Consider the following 20,186-nt stretch of genomic DNA (forward strand, 5'->3'; position numbering starts at 1 on the left):
ACAGTGAGGAAATTTTACATTTTACAGCAGCAAAAACGCTGCGCAAATATGAAGCGGAGACACAGAACAAATACATACAGTACAGTATAGAAATACAAAAGAAACAATAATAGTCAAACAGACAAAAAAAAGTCTCGATATACAAGGAAAATTCTTTCAGAAGAAACCTGTGAGGCAAGAAAATGACCGTTTGGAATCAGTGAAAGCAATCCGCACTCCTGCTGATAAACGGGTTGTATAAACAGAAACATTCTTTATTTTAATAACGATGGACTTGGAATCGTCTCGTTTGCGTTTCTCCGCTGAGAATACTCTATTTGTAATCGTATGTCCTGAGTTTCCAGTCATGCTACACTTTCCTGCTTTTGGTACTTTTCACTTGAATATTGTACAAAATTAACAATAATACCAAACAAATATTATTAATAAAAGTGTTCCCGAACAAATCACTATCCGTTCAATCATAGATTTGATGTATCCCGGTTTAATCTATGATGCCGTCACTGTTGTAAAGACTATACAACCATCCGTGGCTACTTCATTCTCCAGTAAGATTTGTCCCACTCCAGACAGATCTGGGCCTCGTGTTCTCGGGTCTGGGATCGGACCAGGACTCGTAAGTACAGTCCGCCCAGTGAATCAATTCCAACCAGGCGCCAACGTGATTTCACGTGACCTTGATGACGACTCGAGGTCAGTTAGATTGAAGACACAAAAGGAGAGCCTCGGTTACTTCCCTGCTGTGTGCCATGTAGTAGCAGGTCATGTACCTGTTCAGCACTGAGAGAGGAGGTTAGTCTTAAGTATGCATTAAGCCTGCCCCATAGGCTTTGGTAATTACATTTGCATTATTAAAGCTCCTCTGCAGTAATGAAGTACTTCGGCTGTAGCACATCTAAGAGCCCAAGAGCAGTAAACAACCTGGTTTTCACAGCGATGGGACCACAGACGGATAGAAACCGGGCCGGAAACCAAAATGCATGGAAATTTCACAATATCTATGAATACAGAATAAAGCAGAAAAAAACTAACAAAAGTCATCCATCTTGAAATGAATCAGAATAAGCACACCACATTCGTGATGTCCAATCACAAGCTTGACTGCCTGGTGTGGTTTTCTGCAGAGTTCGCTATTACATGGCGAATACGACTTCCGAATGGCATCCATTTCTCCACAATTATGTGGAAATTTTATTATATATGCACAGGTATTGGAGACACGGCCGAGAAGTCTTAACATCTGTTCCATGGGGACTAAAGATGAACAGACCTTTGTCCTTATAATGCGGGAAAGTTGAATACATAATTAAAACTAATGAATTCATTTTTAAAAAATAATTATTTAACATAATGTAACATTTATTTTTTTTAATGTAATATTTGTAAATTATCTAAACTAATTACAAAGCGTAATTTAGCAAAACAGCGCAATTTACAGTACCATAATGTAGTCGGCTGCATTGGGATTGGGAGTAAACAAATACAGCGCGATTCCCGCTTTCCCGCAGATCCCGCTAGTTGTCAAGTTGTTTATCAGGTTTTTTTTTTGGATCCAATTAAAAAAAATGTTATGTTTGTCATGTGTGGTGCTTCAGTTTAACATTGCGTTATTTAAATATCAGTTTGTCTGTTATTATGTCTGTTATTATTCTGGAAGTTAATCGTAGCCCTAACGTTTATGTACATTTTGACACAATCTTTATAAGCTGGGACAGAATGTTTGCAGGAGTGGACACAAAAATCGCAGGAGCACTGCATGCGGAAATGGTCGGAAATTGAGCGGGAGCAGGATCAGGAAAACAGTCCTGTGCAGGGTCTCTACCACAGTGTATAAACTTTACAGTATATACACGTATGTGTCAGCGGACACGTAGACGAGCGTCGGTTTAGGAGTGCAGGGCGGAGCCGGACGGAACGAGCAGAAAGAGGCACGATTGTAGCTGCTGAGACGAATCAATGCGATCTGTTTTAGGGTCAAGCAATGGCGATAAAGAGGAGCGAGTCGAGAGCGAAAATTGGGCTTTGACTGCTTGCGGGAGTGAGACATCTCGCAAGGCGGGAGATGCGCACATCCTGGCAGCGCCCCAACTTTTCCTAGCGTTTTCACACTGCTAGGTTTGCCTATATTTGTACAGTTTTGTCGTAACGCTATCGTCATCGAAAAGATAAAAAACAAAAAGTCGTAAGTCGAACTCAGGGACTGTCCAAATTTCAGCTGAATCAAACAATGGCTTATTGCAATGGAGAAGTGAAGCCACCAACAGTGACAAAACTGCTATTTTCCATCATGTTATTTGGCCTGTTGGCTGTTTCCATGGCTGCTCCTATTTAGGGAATCTTACTGATGCTTTGGCCGGGAACAAGATTTGCTGGGCGAGAGCAAACTCCATTTTGTTGCACTTACACAAGTCATTCACTGGCGGTGCTTATAAGCTTGTTGATTCCACTGTGGCATTTTCTGGCAAAATGCCATTTTCTCTCCTGGGTATTAAGTACAAAAAACATGGACATGTGTGAAGAGAAGAGGCCTCTGACGTTTTATCGTAGAGAATAAAATAGTACAATTATGGGATGAAAGCCCTATTCGGATAAAATAAGGGAGGTAAGGGGGCAGCACATTGCATACAAAATATAACCCCCCCCCCCCCCCAAAAAAAAAAAAAAAAAACAAGACTACTGACAGGATTTGTAGCTGTGATGACAACCCTGATAAGCAGTGTGCACAAAGCGGACTGCTCTCAGTGTGACTCGGCTGGGAGAGCAGGCTTTTATACTTGCACTCTAGCTATTGATAGCTTTCCATCAGTCCAGCCGTTCTCCCCTCCCCTTCATCCGTCCAACCCATTCTCCTCTTATCAGAAAATAATCCAGCTATTCGCTGTGTGAACAAACAGGATCATGAGCTTATCTCCAGAACATCTCAAAGTCACCGTCCAGCGTGACGCCACTTCTCTCTCCTATGCTTGTCTATCTTCTATTCATTAGGAGGCTTAACGATCAAGAAAGCTTTCAGATATCTTAATGGGCTTTCGAGAGGCTAACATCGACGTCCGCGTCTTGCATTCGGCTGAGGGGAGTCCGTGTACAGCAGTAAAGTGGAGTTTATTCACAGGGTGGGTTTTTTGTGTGTGTGTGTGTGTGTGTGTGTGTCATTCGTGAAAAAGAACATGGCGGACGAGAAATGGAGGAGCTCAGTGAGCCGAGACAGAGGTATACAGTTGTCAATAAAAAGAGTGAAGCAGAAAGCTGCGGCCAGACTTTTCTTGCTGCAGCCCTCGCGTTCTCAATAGGCTCTGATTGAATATAATTGGCAAGAGGGCACCGGGGTAAGAAAACACCACCAGAACACACCTCCGACGCACAACAACAGCTAAAATGCTGAGACAATATATAAGCAGCTTCTTGCTCCAACACGCAGCACCATTAGGATTGGGGTAAAAGAGAAGAAAATGTGAAAGAAAAATAAAGGGAAAAGGAACTCTAAAAGAAGGTCTATTCTTGCGCTGGGCCGAACTGCTGTGGCCCAGTGAGCCTTTATATGCCCAAAAACAATGATGCAACCCAGTGCAGAGCCTCATCAGTATTCCCAAAGAGACCCACAGGGGCAGTGCCAAAGCATCACACACCATCCACTTTGATGATTCCGAACACTTTTTCTCCACTTGCCTGCTGTTTCTGTCCTCAAGGACGGTGCCCGAGTGTCAGGGACCAAACGCCAATCAATGCTAACTATGTAACAGATGGAAGAATAGACTGGCTGAGTGGGTGTCAGTGTGCGCTCCAGTCCCAGACTTTGTCAATACACTGTTCCAACAGAGCGGAAAACCAATTGGCCAAATCAAATCGTTAGCGCCCGAGGCTCCATTTAGGTCAATGTTTCCAATAAACACATGCAAATATTTAACGGATTATCAGTGGAATTACGAGCTCCGAAAGTGATTAATACGTCCAAAGCGTTTAAAGTGATTTCCGAAGGAGCCGTGAAATTAGCGCAGTCACTAAACACGGCGTTAAAAAAAATAAAAAGATAAGACGTGACAAGAATCATGCAACAGAGTTTCCCTACAGATCCATAGGGACATGATGATATCAAACCACATCAGATCCTGCTACACCTCCAGCCTTTATTCCCGACACACGATCTGGAACAGTGTGGGCTACTAATGGGAATGCAAAAGAGAACGATATTTGCTTGGAGATGACAATTTCGCCCGAATGAACGATACGCATGCTTTTTTTTCTCTTTCGTTTATGTTTACGCCACATTCATAGGTTCCACTTCTGCCTTTGAAACAAACCCCCCCGAGCGCCGTGAGGTAAATGGTTTCATTACTTTTTCCTCTTAGTTAGCATGCGGAGAATGAGCGGGAGGAAGGGAAGGAGAGAGAGAGAACGAGAGAGAGAGAGAGAGAGAGAGAGAGAAATAGGCTAAATAAGCAAGAGGCTCATTAATATCACTGAAGGTGCATTTCACAGACAAAGGGCCCCGAGAGGCACCTATTTATTTAGGAAATTAATAAAACTGAGCGTTTGGCCCAGTGTAAATGCCACTTTCTGTCCACAGCAGCACTTCTGCTCTGCATGGGGAGAACGCACATCATAGCCGCTCTGACCTTGGCTCTAATTGCTCAACGGACACTAGGGAGAGCCACATTTCCCCCCTAATGGTTTATAAACAATTTTACAGGGGCTGTGCCGCTTCACGACCTTAATTAGTTTGTGATCCTCCGACTCACGCCCCTAGACCCCAACTGATACAGGACATATTTGAGAAGGGAATGGGGGAGGTATAGAGGAGCATTAACCTTATAGACACAAACCAGGATAATTTATAGACTGGAGCTAAGCCTACTTTCTGACTGTTACAGCACAGCATGGACTTTAATGCACCCCGAGCTGTGAGGCGTCTCTAACCAGCAGCCTACGGGCCAAATCCGTCCCATTTTTATATCCAAACGGCGTGCCTGAGGCTATCGGTTAATTAGCACCATATCCCCCGTACAAACAAAGCAGCAAATATAGATCATACGCACACTACTGTTATATGCTGCCAGAGCGAGACCTGGTGCCTGCACTTTTTTTTTTCACAGAATAAGAGCATACTGAATAACCTGGGCTTTGACTCTGCTGAGCTGTACGTGCACTCCTGCTGCCTGACACACTTCTACTGTCAAGCAACTTCTTATCCACTCGGATCTGTCCGATTCGTCCCTTCCGGACGTTGCGACTGAATTCCAGCTATTCGGATTTGCACCCTACAGATCTGCACCTTCCAGATTTGCTGGAATTGGATTTGATGCATGATGCAAATTCTCCAAATATCAACTGTCCAATGAGGTCATGACGTAATGTCTGGGAATTCAGGGTTATTTTTAGTATTCGAGCGTTCTCACATCTACGGGACTCCATCCGAGGGCTGCAGATCGTGTCATCGTTCTTTGTTCAAGTCAATCAATTCTTTTTGATCTCCTGTTGTCTAGATGATCTTTTCCATAGCAAAGTGAGAGCAACATCCGCGAGACACCAAAGGAAAAAAGAATGTTTGTGCAAAGGGGTGCAGAACGAATAACGAAGCAAGAGAAGACTTGAGCAAGATGGAGAGGAATTTTAGAAATGGAGTGCACACTTCTCCATTAAGGACTAGCTTTATATCCTATACCGAGTCTCCAGCCAACCATATCAAATATTTATCAGCATATCTACCAAAGGCTATGTTCCATCCGGCTACCCGTAACTATTTATTCACCGACTCATGTGTATTTATGTATTTATACAGTCGCCCAAATGTTTATCCATCCAGATACTGAAGCAAATACAGCAAGCATTTTATTAGTAAACCTCATTCCATGCATCATCAAAATCAGCCAATCATATGGCAGGAGTGCAACACAACAATCATGCAGATATGGCGTGTAGCGTCGGGTAATGTCCATAGCATCACCCATCAGCAGAGGTGGAAAGTAACGAATTACTTTTACTCGCGTTACTATAACAGCATTTTCATTTGAATTTCATTGTGTTTTGTTTGAAGCGTTTTACTTACCTACATTTCAAAGCATCCATTACTGAGTAAAAAAGGAAAGAAAGAAAAATAATGCAGGGGAGAAAAAAAAAAACGTGACCCTTGCACAAGGTGATTTTTTGTTTTTTTTTTTTATGCGAAAGTTCATATCTCACATAGGATTTAAGTCGTGTTTTTTGTTCTTATTAATTAATGTATTATTGCATTTTATTATGTGAGGTGTTCCTTTCATTAGAAACAACTACTTTGAGATTTATATTCCCTTGGGTATTTATTTTTCGTTTTTAACTACACTAGAATTTCCCCACCAAATAAAAATTGCGTACATTTGACTCTGAGTATATTTTTAATGAGCTACTTTTTACTTGAGCAGATTTTTTGGCTGGTAACTTCACAATGTTCTTAAGTAAAAAAAAAAATAAATAAATAAATAGTATTTTGCTGGAGTAGAATATTTTATTACTTTTTCCAACTCTTTTTCCAACTCTTTTCCAAATTAGAATGTGGAAAGATGTGACTCCGGAGCGTTTGGATTTGTGTACGTTGGTGAACGACAGGCTTGTTAGGATATTTCCATAACTGCTAATCTCCTGGGCTTTTCATGACGAAGCTGGAGTTGTTGCGGGACCAAAACTAGACATTTGAAGACTGAAAAAGCGTGGCCTGGTCTGATAAATCTGGTCTTCTGCTGAGCCTTCTGCAAAGATGCTGAAGTCGGAATTAGTCACCAACAGAATGAAACCATGAACCCAACCTGCCTTGTATTCTCTGTCCAGGCTGGTGGAGGTGGAGTAATGGTGTGGGGAATAATTTTTTTGGCACTCATTGGACCATTTATATCAATTAATATCACCTGGATGTCACAGTCTGTTTCAGTATAGTTGGTGTTTACGTTCACTTCTACAGATTGCTATCTTCTAATGTCTTCTTTCAACATGATAATGCATAATAAATGTGTCAACATGAGCAAGAATTTTAAACAAATGTTTCTAACATCTTGTAAAATCCATTCCATTAACAACCGAGGCTTTTCTGAGAGCAAAAATAGACTTCACCCAGTATTTTCCCCCGGAAAAAAATAAAACAAATTTTGGACGCACCCCCCCACAGCCCCTATGGTACCCTTATTAAATTCATCTAGACATTATGTCACTTTAATACAATAATGTGTTTTTTAAAAAATTTAACAATTTTAGGATAATCCGCAACTTGATGTTAGTTAAGTTCCAAATCATTCTTGATGTCACGCAAATGAGGATGGGTTCCCTTTTGAGTCTGGTTCCTCTCAACGTTTCTTTCTCATAACATCTAAGGGAGTTTTTCCTTGCCACAGTCGCCATGGCTGCTCAGGGATAAATGCACACCATTCACCTTGACTGTTGATTTCTGTAAAGCTGCTTTGAGACAATGTCTGTTGTGAAAAGCGCTATAGAAATAAACTTGACTTGACAAATGAGAACCCGTAAATTGCGCCCGAGTATCCAACCAGGTGTCCATGTATTTATCTACCAGTTGCCTGTACTTCCAGCCAACCAGATGTCTATAGCTTCACCTACTACGTGTCTATGTTTCCATCCAACCAGGTTTCTGTATTCATTTAATACCAGTATTCTATGTGTCTGTGCATCCAGGCATCAAAGGCATCAAATACGTATTCATCAGCACAGGTGTCCAGGTGTCTATGCTCAATCTACCAGTTGTCTAGGTGTCAATGATGCCAGGTGTCCAGGGTTTTTCTTTATGCACACAAGTATATATGTATCATGCACATAAATATATATCTATGGCATAGGTGACAGGTTTAGCTTTATGTTTGATAGTTCTTTTATCCTTATTTCCAAGATCTAACAGGACCCAAAGTAAGCACATGCAGGGGTAAAGGCATCTACTCTGACATGTCACAAAAGATTTTCAAGTCAATAGTGCTCCATGATTATCTACAGCAGACTTTTATTAATTCCGTTCGTCTACTTAATTTGTCTTCTCTCAGCCTGCATTTTTCTTTATGGTTTGGTCATTATTTCTCTTGAATGTGCTCTGGAATTGCATTGACTTAAAACATACACAATGCGTAATGAGTGAAATTCTCAGCAGGAACTGTCCTGTGATGCCATGAGCTTAATATATAATCATCAAAGTAATGAATGTGTGGGAAAGCGAAGCTGCTATTAGAACATTCGCACCTCTAAAAGAAAAAAACAGCATAAAAATGGGAGGGGGAAAAACCTCTAAAAAACGCAGCTCTTGCATCATCTTTCCTTATTATTTCATTCAATGTCAGTCAATTTCTTTATTTCCTGTTGTCTAGGTACACATGTTTATATAACAAAGCAAAAGCAACAGCTGGAAGCCTTCGAGACGAGAGAGAGGAAATAAAGGAGTAAATAAAGGAGTGTTTGTGCAGGATACCGGAGTGAAGAGCTAATGAGAAAACAAGACGACATGAGAAAAACGGAGAGAAATTCAGAAATAATGTATGCAGGTCTCCTTTACGAACTGGTTTTATATCCGTTTCTGAGTCGCCAACCAACCGCACAAATATCGATCTATCTATCCATTTACCCATCCACTCAACTGCACATCCATCCATTCTCCCAAGTATAAGTCTATCTAACCAGTCACGTGTATAGAGTGTATCCATAGAGCTGCTGAAATGTTTTATCTCATTATTCATGAAAAAGTATATATAAATTATATATATATATATATATATATATATATATATATATATGTGTGTGTGTGTATATATTTACCCAAATATTTAATCTATCCATATATTTAAGTGTTCTATCTGTCTACCCCAATGTTTTCCCATCTATCTACCTGTTGTAACTATCCCTCCATCCAAGTTTTATCTATCCATCTACCTGTTGTAACTATCCCTCCATCCAAGTGTTAGATCCATCCATCTACCTGTTGTAACTATCCCTCCATCCAAATGTTAGATCCATCCATCTACCTGTTGTAACTATCCCTCCATCCAAGTGTTGGATCCATCCATCTACCTGTTGTAACTGTCCCTCCATCCTAATGTTAGATCCATCCATCTACCTGTTGTAACTATCCCTCCATCCAAGTGTTAGATCCATCCATCTACCTGTTGTAACTATCCCTCCATCCAAGTGTTAGATCCATCCATCTACCTGTTGTAACTATCCCTCCATCCAAATGTTAGATCCATCCATCTACCTGTTGTAACTATCCCTCCATCCAAGTGTTGGATCCATCCATCTACCTGTTGTAACTGTCCCTCCATCCTAATGTTAGATCCATCCATCTACCTGTTGTAACTATCCCTCCATCCAAGTTCATCCATCCATTTACCTATTTGTAACTATCCCTTCATCCAAGTGTTGGATCTCTCAATCTACCTCTTGTTACTATCCCTCCATTCAAGTTTTATCCATCCATCTACCTGTTGTAACTGTCCCTCCATCCAAATGTTAGATCCATCCATCTACCTGTTATAACTATCCCTCCGTCCAAGTTTTATCCATCCATTTACCTGTTGTGACTATCCCTTCATCCAAGTTGAATCTATCCATTTTCCTATTTTAACTATCCCTCCATCCAGAATCTGGATAGGTAGATAGTTGGATGGATGAAGAGAGACACTTGAATAAATGAATTGCCGATTGCATAGCGAATGAGTAGACAGACATCTATCCACCTACTCCAGCAAGTTTCTATCCATTCACCAAAGTGCATATCTACCCATCTACCTGTACATCTATCCATACATCCAAGTGTATATCTACCCTTTCACTGATGCATCGTATCCATCCATTCACCCAAGTGTGTCTCTTCATCCCTCATGAAATCAGCAATTCATTCATTCAAGTGTCTATTCATCCATCCAACTATCTACCAATCTAAATTTGCCATCTATCCAAATTAGCTGGCTTTCCATCCTAGAGTTTCTACTGCATCCTGCAAGTGTGTGTGTGTGTGTGTGTGTGTGTGTGTGTGTGTGTGTGTGTGTGTGTGTGTGTGTAAATGAGCTCAAGTCCAACAATCAGGCAAGCATGCTTCTATTAACTCTTCATACTGGACTGGAGATGACGTGCTTGAGCGAAGCCAAAGTTGGCTTAACAAAACTATTACTGATTTTGGGCTTTCGACAAAATCAATGCCTACTCCAGCTGTGAATATCTGCGGGAATGCCGTGCTCCATCTATAAACAGAAATGAGATAAGCGGCTACGCGCAGCCGCGGCACGGTAATGACTAATGTCGGGGATATTTATGCAGCTCCAGAGAAAAGGAATAAAGAAACTTGACATAAATGAGAAGAGGGTAATTTAAAGTCAAAATAAGCAGGGTTTTTTTTTTTCCTTCCAGCTAAATAAATTGTAAGAAGCAACCGTTCTGAAGTTGGAAAATAATTTCATTCTTGCTAAATTGACAGTGTATGATCTTCGTCTTGCTCCCCTGCTGAGTTGATTATTTATCTATGAGGCAGCATGAAAGGTCTGCTATCATCATTTTGCCTCCAGACTCCACATTTGCTGCTGTATGAATGGACGACTTACAGATCTTGAAGAAATGCACCGGAATGAATTAATATTGGAAGCATGAAGACTTACTGAAAACTCTTTAAACATAAAGGTGGACACAGTGTTAATGCGTTCACATGCACTAATAAAATCAATCCATTTTTTTTCAACGCCAAAGCTGACCAAAGACAAATTGATGCCTTCATTTGTTTAAAGGTTTAAAACTGACTGTAGGAGTCTGGTTTTGGAGGCCTGTTTCAGGGCTTCTTTGTGGTTGTACGACAAGTAGCGCACGTCTTTTATCAGTAGTAATGGTGTCCTACGGAGCGATGGCTGTCGTGATGAACCCCTATTTTAAACCTAGCATTAGAGAGAGAGAAAAAAAAACCAGTTCGTAGATGATCACCAGCCTTTTGCAGGAGCTGGTAGTATGAGATGAAAACTGTTCAATAATCCATAGCAATCAGCAATTTTCATCTGAAGAACACGATCCCAGCTGTAAAACATGAAAATGGCAGCATCATGCTGTGAGGGTCTTTTGCTAGAAAAGATACTGATTCGCTTTATAAAAACCATCCTTAATCCACCAGGTTTTTTGTGGGAAAGAGCTTGTGAACCTTCCCTGCATGGCACCAGGATATTACAGTCAGTGTGCCAGGATTTACAACGACTGAGGACTTTGACAGGATCCCCTCCGTTAATACTTGGGTGGAGGAACGTGATCGATGTTTTGCGATGGCGTGCGAGTCGAAGGGTTAAAGTGGAGCAGTGGCAGGCAGAAGGTTAAGCTGTTGTAATTGCGAACAGTGTTCTCCCCTGAGCGCAGCTAAGCTCCACCTGCCACACTGTGTGTTTAACATCATTCAATATTAAACGGTAGAGGCGACAGCCAAACAACAAACAAAACTCCCTCTGTCTGACTGTCACGCCCACGCGCTCAGCGGCACGCTACAGCGAGAGCTCAACCCACAGAATCAAAACTGTATCTAATTACCTAAGCACGGACCGAAACGGATTTGAAGTAGCGCGTTCGACGCAACCAACGCAGACTCAGCTTGAAAATGTTACACGCTGGAACACGGCGCCGCTCGGTGCTCAATTCTGATTGGTCAGATGGCGCTGATGAACCCCAGCATGTGTCTAAAAGAGGCGGTTCATATCAGGTTCATATTGATGTACTCATTTGAAAACAATATAGTTTCTATAGTAACTGATAATTCACTTCTAGGCCATGAACATTATCGAACCCTTAGTAGGCGTCGGCGGTAAAGCGGTCTTTTACGTTTTCCGTATGTCCTCATGACAGAACAGTTTGTGCTTTTGCAGTTTCTAAGCAACAAAACAAGCAGTATTTGTTTCGAAGAGAATGGAAAGCATAACATAACATAAAACTAAACGGGAAACTAGCATGTCAATCTCTTCCAAAGCATTAAACGTACACTATATTTGCCAAAGTTCGATCATAAGTACGATATGTGCTTTTTTAAGCATCGCATTCCGACTTTTAGTCCCGTTTTGCTCTTAGAATTCCCTCCACTCTTTAGGGAAGACTAGATTTCAAAGTGTGCTTATGGAGATTGATCCCAAAGGTGTTCAATAGAGTTGAGGTAAGAGCTCTATAGCAGGAGCTTTTCCCCTCCAAACAATGCAAACATATCTTCAATGGTATTAAACTCTGGATCTGTCGGTCAGAAGAAAAATATCAGAGCGCCACCAAGCTGCCACTGCTGGGCCCTTGAGCAAGGCCCTTAACCCTCAACTGCTCTGGATAAGGTCTTCCAAATACTATAAATGTAAATGCAATTTCCACAAATGAAGTTTTGCTCAGCCTGTACCCTGCAAAATGAATGCAAACATAATAAGATGTATAAAGAAGAACTTCTTGAAAGGTGTCCTAAATTTTCGAATTGCCTATTTTCTGGATTTAGCCACAAAGGTGTTAGTAATGCCAGATACTGAGGAAGGGTGAGGAGGTCTGGAGGTAAAGGCTCAGTAGAAGTGAGATCAGAGCTTTATAACAGGCCACTCATCATCTTCCACTTCAAACCAAGTAAGCTATATCTCTATCAAGCTCACTTTGTGCACAGGGGCAGTGTCATGCTGGAACAGGTCTAGGTCTCCTAGTTCAAATGAAAGGAAATGCTAATGCTATCGGATCCAAAGGCATCCTGTATAATTGTGTGCCTTTGTAGAAACAGTTTGGAGAAATACTACAGGAGGAGATGTAGAAAGACTCGACATCGGCAAAACCTTTTGGGGGTCATCTTAGGTTCTGAATTCCAAAACGTCCTGATTTCCCTACTCTATAAACTTTCTTTTTAGGTTCATTTTCTTCACACCTACACAAAACCTCAGTGGCTATTAATGTATTATTTTATTTGGATGAAGCAGAGAGAGAGCAGACAAGCCAAGAGAGCGCAGACGAGCCAAAAGAGCGCAGACGAGCTTCGCCGTGTGATTGGTAGGAAATATGCGAGTCGTTCCATTTTTTGAGGGCGCAGACGGGCCAAGAGGGCGCAGACGGGGCGAGAGAAAGCAGACGAGCTAAGAGGGAGCAGACGAGCTGAGAGAGAGCAGACGAGGCGAGAGGGCGCAGACGAGGCGTGAGGGCGCAGACGAGGCGAGAGGGAGCAGACGAGCTGAGAGGGAGCAGACGAGGCGAGAGAGAGCAGACGAGGCGAGAGAGCGCAGACGAGGCGAGAGAGCGCAGACGAGGCGAGAGGGAGCAGACGAGGCGAGAGGGCGCAGACGAGGCGAGCGAACGCAGACGAGCCGAGAGAACGCAGACGAGCCGAGAGAACGCAGACGAGCCGAGAGAACGCAGACGAGCCGAGAGAACGCAGACGCAGGCGTTGTCTTTTAAGCAAATAGACAAACAAAGAGTAAAAAATGGTTGTTAGACACGATGTGATCGGACTCACAGCTTTGAGTTATGCTCTTTATTGGACCTGCATGTCCATCTCTTGATGCAGGGAAAAGTCTTGACAGAAGTCAAAGCTGAATGAAGTTCAGGGGTAGTCGAGTTCAATACAGCTGTATGTGTGTGAGATGCAGGTGTGAGAGTGTTGTGCATGTGAAAGCTGTATACAGTATGTGTGAGAGCTGTGTATGGGGGTAGAACTAGATGGAAAACAAAAACACAAAAACACACACACACACACACACACACACACACACACACACACACACAGCAGTCTCTTTGCTGATTTGGTTTCCTGCTCAGTGAAGGTGCTGCATGTTTAAAAATGTTGAAGAATTGTGAATTTATGTTTTTGGGGTTTCTTTGTATTGTTTTCATTATAATTCACAGCTTGTTTTTCACTTTGTGCTGAAAACTCAACTGTCATCTCATGAAACAAGCGTTTCGAGGCGTCACTGTATCAGACCGCATCCGGTGCCTCGTCACACTGATATTTCGCTTTATCTTGAGTTGAAGGGACAAAAAGGGATCATTTAACCAGGAAAGAAGAAAAGCTGTTACACATTGGCGAACTCGGGTTCAAACTGATGTGAAAGCGGTGTAACTGCACGCCGCTGAGCGGAACATCGCTTCTAATGAACGCGTGGCTTTCCCTGCTGAACCGACGAATTTACCAGAATCGACTGCAGGTGTTGGTTCACGCGCACGTACGCGGCAGACGGAGACGGAGACTGAGACACGCAGGGACCTGGGTGACACTAACAACTCGCGAGCAAATGCTGCATGCCATTAATGGCGTGTACGTGAAGGTGTGAAGGAAAAAACAATGAGCCGAGGAAAGTCATTAGAGCTTATGAGGATCCGCTTTGTATACACAAATTACCGCAGTAATTAGTGACAATACAGCACAAAAGCTTCTGGGGCTCCGAATGCATTTTAATCTACTGCCAGGAACGAGAGGTGATTCGCCGAATATAAATGACCTCCAACTGTGGAGGGGACGATCATCAGCACCCTCAGTGTGTGGCAGAAAGGAAAAAAAGACAAAGCGGCGTGTATGAGGGGGAAAAGTCAATTTTTTTTGAGCGCTGTTTCAAACCCACAGGTGTAATTACGCAGTCTTTCATCAAGAGGAAAAAACAACTAGAAAAAAACACTGACTGGAACCACATGGCATTTCCCCACTGACTTCTGAGTAACTGGGAGGAAAACTAGGAGGATGATCCAGCATCTTGAGTGTAGCCTCATACTGGGGTTTTATGTGCTGCGTCACGCCAAAGTCAGTGGTAGAGGTTTAACGGTACGCAGAATTCACGGTTCGGGTCAATTTCAGTACAGATAGGAGGAAAGAATGCGGAACATAAAACTGCGTATCTTTTTGAAAATTATTATTATAATTAACGCAGCTTATTATTATTAGCATTTGTAAACATCAAAAGTTTTAATATAAAACTTTATAAAAAACATTTTTATATAAGACCTGCTTGGTTAAATGATATATGAAATAATATTTTATAAAAAATAAAATAGAATAAACCAAATGAATGCAACTTTTTTATTATAGTGAAATTAAATAAATAGAAAAATGTAATTAAAACGTTTACATTTGTTAGACCTCATTTGGGTAATTATATATATATATATATATATATATATATATATATATATATATAAAGTGTGTGTCTGTGTGTTAGTTTTTTATTTAATATTTAATTCTTTAAATTCTTTAATTTCAGCATACTTGCAGCAAATTCCTTTCATTCTTCATTCATTCGCTCCCTCGATAGGCAGAAATGTCAGGATTTTCTCCTTTTAAAACAGATATACACCTTTTGTATATACACCTTTTTTTCTCATATATATGGTTATATATTCTTAGATTTTATATAGTTTAATACTTTATTTATCTGCTTTCTTTTTCCTTGTTTTATTTTTCTCCCCCCTCCTATTCCCTCATGCCGAACCGTCGTCAAAAGCATTTCACTGCATGTCGTACCCTGTGTGTAAGTGTATGTGACAAATAAAATTAGATTTAAGATATCCAAGCGAACGCTAAAGAATCGCTATCGCTAGACTGTCGTAAAAAATTGGAAGTGGCTCCGTTTCGCGCATGCGCAAAAAACGGAATACGAGTTTTAAAACGCACTTCACATCGTATTTCGGCGCACTACAAGTCAGCCACAGTGACACTGCGAGAACTTTGGTTTCTTGTTTATACCCCTTTGTATCGTTGTGTATGTTTTCAAGTGTAATTATAATAGAGAGAGAGAAAAAAAAAAAGGAAAACCGGTGATGCAACAGTGTGAGGCGGAGACTAAACAAACTCGGATTGTAACTATGTTCCGCACGTAAAAAGGATGGCATTCAGTACACATGTGCACCAAACCCAAAGCCCTGTACTGAAACATTTCTGTATGAATGCGTGTAGGCATCACTGATGTTTTCCAGTGTTACAAACACACACAGAGAAAGGCAAAGCGGGACAGGGCGCACCATGTCCCAGTGGTGATTCGTGTATGGGTCTTTTGGGTAAGCAGGTTGCTTGTACCCATGGTGCAGAATGAGAATATTCATCATCGCCTTTCATTCCTGGAGAGAGGCCCGAGAAGGAGGGAGAGAATGAGACTGAACACGCCTGGGATTTGTGCTGCGCTGCTACTGTAAGCAGGTGACACACACACACAAAACACACACGCCGTTTTCTCTTCCAGCAGTGCAACCCTCTGCCTGAGTGTTCTTACACTCACACACACACACACACACACACACACACAAACACACACACACACACACACACACACACACACACAAACATAGAGCGAGTTTGAAGAAAAGCTCAGGATCTGTGCGAACGGGGAATCAATTTACCTGAATGCCATCCAGTAGCTTGCTCATGCACCAGAAGCTGTCAGCCTCGATGTTCCGCAGCACCTCTTCCTGTAAGCTGGAAACATCGAAATTTTCCACCTCCTCCTCTGCAGGCGAAATAAAGGAAAGAGTGATAGAGACAAAGAGAAGAGACAGAGCGGAGAAAGGATGAGGAGGAGAAACGAGACAAGAGACAAAAAGAACGCGTGAGATTAGAGCGAGGAACGCGGCATGAGGTTTAACGTTAGACACGATACGCTACACGGGTCACGGCACCACAACGATTCGATGAGATCGCCTTTGATGGTAAAATAAAGCGGAATGACAGATTTTGCTTAGAGCTAATGAGATGTTACAGTTTGCTTACGTCAGGAAATTGTGTGGAAATGTCACTACCTGCCTACCGGTGCATTTCTTTATTATTATATTTAGCATGTCACGTGATACACAGTGAGTAGGAAGCGGATGGTCCTCCGAGTTACGATGGTTCGACTCGCGTTTTTTCAAACTTGCGATTACGATACGATACAATTGCTAAATTATTTGTAGTTTTGAGCGGCGGCAAACATGCTCGCTGGCTCATTAGTATACACTGTATAGTATATACAGTATGGTACTGTAAATTGCTCTATTTTGCACTAGAAGTCGACCGATCGTGTATTGCACTGATATTGATAACTCGGTTGGTAGCTAACCGACTGAACAGACTGCAACATAGGTAAAACAGCAGAAAAAATAATTGGTGCTCCTCTGCCCACTCTCCAGGACTTGTACAATACAATAACCAGAAACCGGTCAGGAAAAATCACTACTGACCTTGTGCACCCCGGACACAAATTCTTTTAGCTCCTCCTTTGAGAAATAGAACTTTACCAAAACTGCCAGACACAGGAACAGTTTTTTCCCCAGGCAATCACCCTCATTAACAACTCACCTTAACTACATTTCCTGCTTTATATCTATAAGCGCTGCATTATCAGAACTGTCAGTCATCACATCATCCGTATGTTGCACACACTAGAGTTCTGAAGTAAACTCTTTATCGTACCTGACAATCATACTGTTATTTGCACCCCCATGCACTCTCACACTTTATGTACATCACTGATCTGTCATATAATCTGTACCCCTATTTAATGCTCGTACTATCTATATTGTCTTACATTGTCTGTATTGTCTCGTATAGTCCGTTTTTCTCTTGTCTTGTAGAGTCCAAGCTAAAATGTATAGGTTTTTATTTATGTCTGTACTTTTAAGTCACCAACAGCTGGAACCAAATTCCTTGTGTGTGTGCCAACACACTTGGCCAATAAACCTGATTCTGATTCGTCGTCTTCAAGTGTTCATTTACAGGTTTTCTGTTCGGTAATTCAGATAATCCAATCTGATCGCCATAATAACAGCGCAGGTCGATCAGCTATTAATGACTCCTGTCAAACAACGTATTACTATTTTGCAAATACTATGGCAGTAGAACAGATGAGCCATAGCTAATAAACTATTATAGTTATACTGTCAATTAGAAGCTATATAAAAAAAAAAAAAATAATAAACTATTTACTTACATTAAACAAACGTTAACAGAACTGAGTTCAACCCAGTTTACCATTTATACCGAGTCCCAGGAAACAATGGGAGCTCATGCTAAACAACACCGAAGTGAAATTTCTGGACCTGTTCAGCATCGATACCATCCTCGACCTCAGAACAGCACCCTGACATTCCATACGACCAAAAAACGAATGTAAAATGGTGTCAGGAAAATAAGGACCTTTTCATTTCAGGTCATATGACCCCAAGAGCTTTTATATACATTACTAAGATTGTCTTAAATTGACAAGCAGGACCCTGAGGAAATCTTAAAGATCACAGTATAAACAACACTCGTATAAGGACCCGTAAACAACATGGTATAAATTTACTGACAAGGTTATTAACCCTGCTTTTTATCACACGTAAGGTTCACAGTCCAGAAATTCCAGATGACAAACAATAATTCAATGTATTATATTATAATTAGACTTATTATTTTATAATTGATTTATAATTACAATTATTTAGATATTTATTGATCCCACAGGGAAATTGTTCTTTTGTTCGGATATCTCAGAGATGTAGGAAGCTGGGGTCAGTGCACAGGGTCATCCATGATACAGCACACCTTGATCACTGAGGGTAATGGGCCTTGCTCAAGGGCCCCAAGAATAGCAGCTTGACAATCCTGGATCTTAAACCCTGACATTCTGATCAGTATCCCAAAGCCTTAACCACTGAGCTTCCACCTTTCCCAATGAGTTGGAAACGTGACTGGACCCCAGGCCTCCTCACCTGACCTACATCAGTCCCTGAATTTACTACCACCCTTGTGAGTAAATGATTAAAATCTCCACAAGCGCTCTCTAACTAAATGTGGAATATTCTAAAAGCACATACGAATCCTAGTCAGGTGTCCACAAACTTGTGGACACATACAGGGTATAATCCTGAGTAGAGCTGTAACGATTTCTCAAGTAACTCGAGCAATCCGATTACAGTAGTCCATTTGACTAAACACGCAGCACCGTGTTTTCCACGGACCATTATTACTGACGCACCACGGTTAAACTCTTTAGCATTTTGGACAGGGAACACAAAAGACGCTGCAGAAGGGAAAATGGAGGAAAGGCGAGGGCCGAGGAGAAGATTGAGGCCACAGAAAAAGGCAGAAAGTTTTCAAAGTTTGGTTTGGTTTTAAACCGTACGGTGCGGTTACCGTTTTTTAAGTCGTTTAAAATTACAATAATAATTTTTTTTATACAGGGCGTCCAAAAGGACCCTCCCCTTTTTCAAGCTGGCGATCAACACACCAATTTGGTGCGTGGAAAATTTCAAGCTGCGTTTCCGGGAGACGAGAAAACCACATTTATACTGTGCAGGATTTAATAAATACATGCATCAATGAGAACAATTATAAGTTTCATTAAACGAATAGTTTCCCGTAATCTTTTCCACACGGCCACTGCGGAGGGACTTTTTGAAAGCAGCTGTGTTTGTATTCGGATGTACCGTAACATGACTATTAAATGCGCTAAACGGCTTTCGATTTCACGGATGTTCTTTTATGCGATTTTACCAATAGAAATTTACATTTTTCCAAAAAGAAAAACAAATGACTTGCTCATATTAAGAAACCTGTCGTATTTTCCTCATTCGTATTTAGTACTTCTTATCAGATTACTCGAATGAATAATCGCTAGAATACCCGAATACTAAAATACCCGATTACTAGAGGCAAAAACTCGGATTTATGTGCATATAAGAATTAGAATGATGACTTTTGCTGGATCCATACTGTATTTTGTGCCTATATAAGGTCAGAAAGGAATTCAGCACGACTGATTTTTTTCTACTGTGGGTTCAAACGAGTCTCTGTAAATCCGAGCGCGATGCTGGCGTCGCTTTAGAGGCTTTGTGCACATCGCTACAGCACAGCCTCAAGCGCTAATGATTTTCTGACATGCTGCTTAATTGGGTTTAGCATAAAGCCAAATCGTGCATGGGTCAGAAAAGAGAAACGTGCACGCCCGCACAACCATAGCTGTCGGAGGCATTAATAACAGCGGTGGTCTATTTGCGCAATTAGCAGAGCTGTGGTGGTCCCCCGCTCACTTCCAATCTGCTGGAGACAACACAAAAGTGCAGGTCTGACAGATTACACAGGTAAAGCAGAGGCACAGAGGAGGGGATCTAAGAACTTCTCTTACACAGATCCCCAAACACACACACACACACACACACACACACACACAGACTGCCAGCCTGGCTCTGTCTCCTTGGCAACGGAGGCAGAACCTTGAGGCTCTGGCGGCTCAGTCTGGATGGATCAGAAACATTTGTACCGC

General features: G+C 41.6%; 1 protein-coding gene across 4 annotated transcripts in view; it reads right to left on the bottom strand.

Moving 5' to 3' along the window:
* tbc1d22a (TBC1 domain family, member 22a) overlaps nucleotides 1–20,186 on the bottom strand; it is a 188,100-nt gene that overhangs the window by 73,987 nt on the left and 93,927 nt on the right. For all 4 annotated transcript variants that reach the window (XM_083528470.1, XM_083528471.1, XM_083528472.1 and 1 more), the window contains one exon: nucleotides 16,306–16,412. In XM_083528470.1, coding sequence (XP_083384596.1) covers nucleotides 16,306–16,412 — 107 coding nt within the window. The remainder of the gene's footprint in view (nucleotides 1–16,305; nucleotides 16,413–20,186) is intronic.

This window comes from Silurus aristotelis (assembly GCF_946808225.1).
Source record: "Silurus aristotelis genome assembly, chromosome: 24".
Lineage (NCBI taxonomy): Eukaryota > Metazoa > Chordata > Actinopteri > Siluriformes > Siluridae > Silurus > Silurus aristotelis.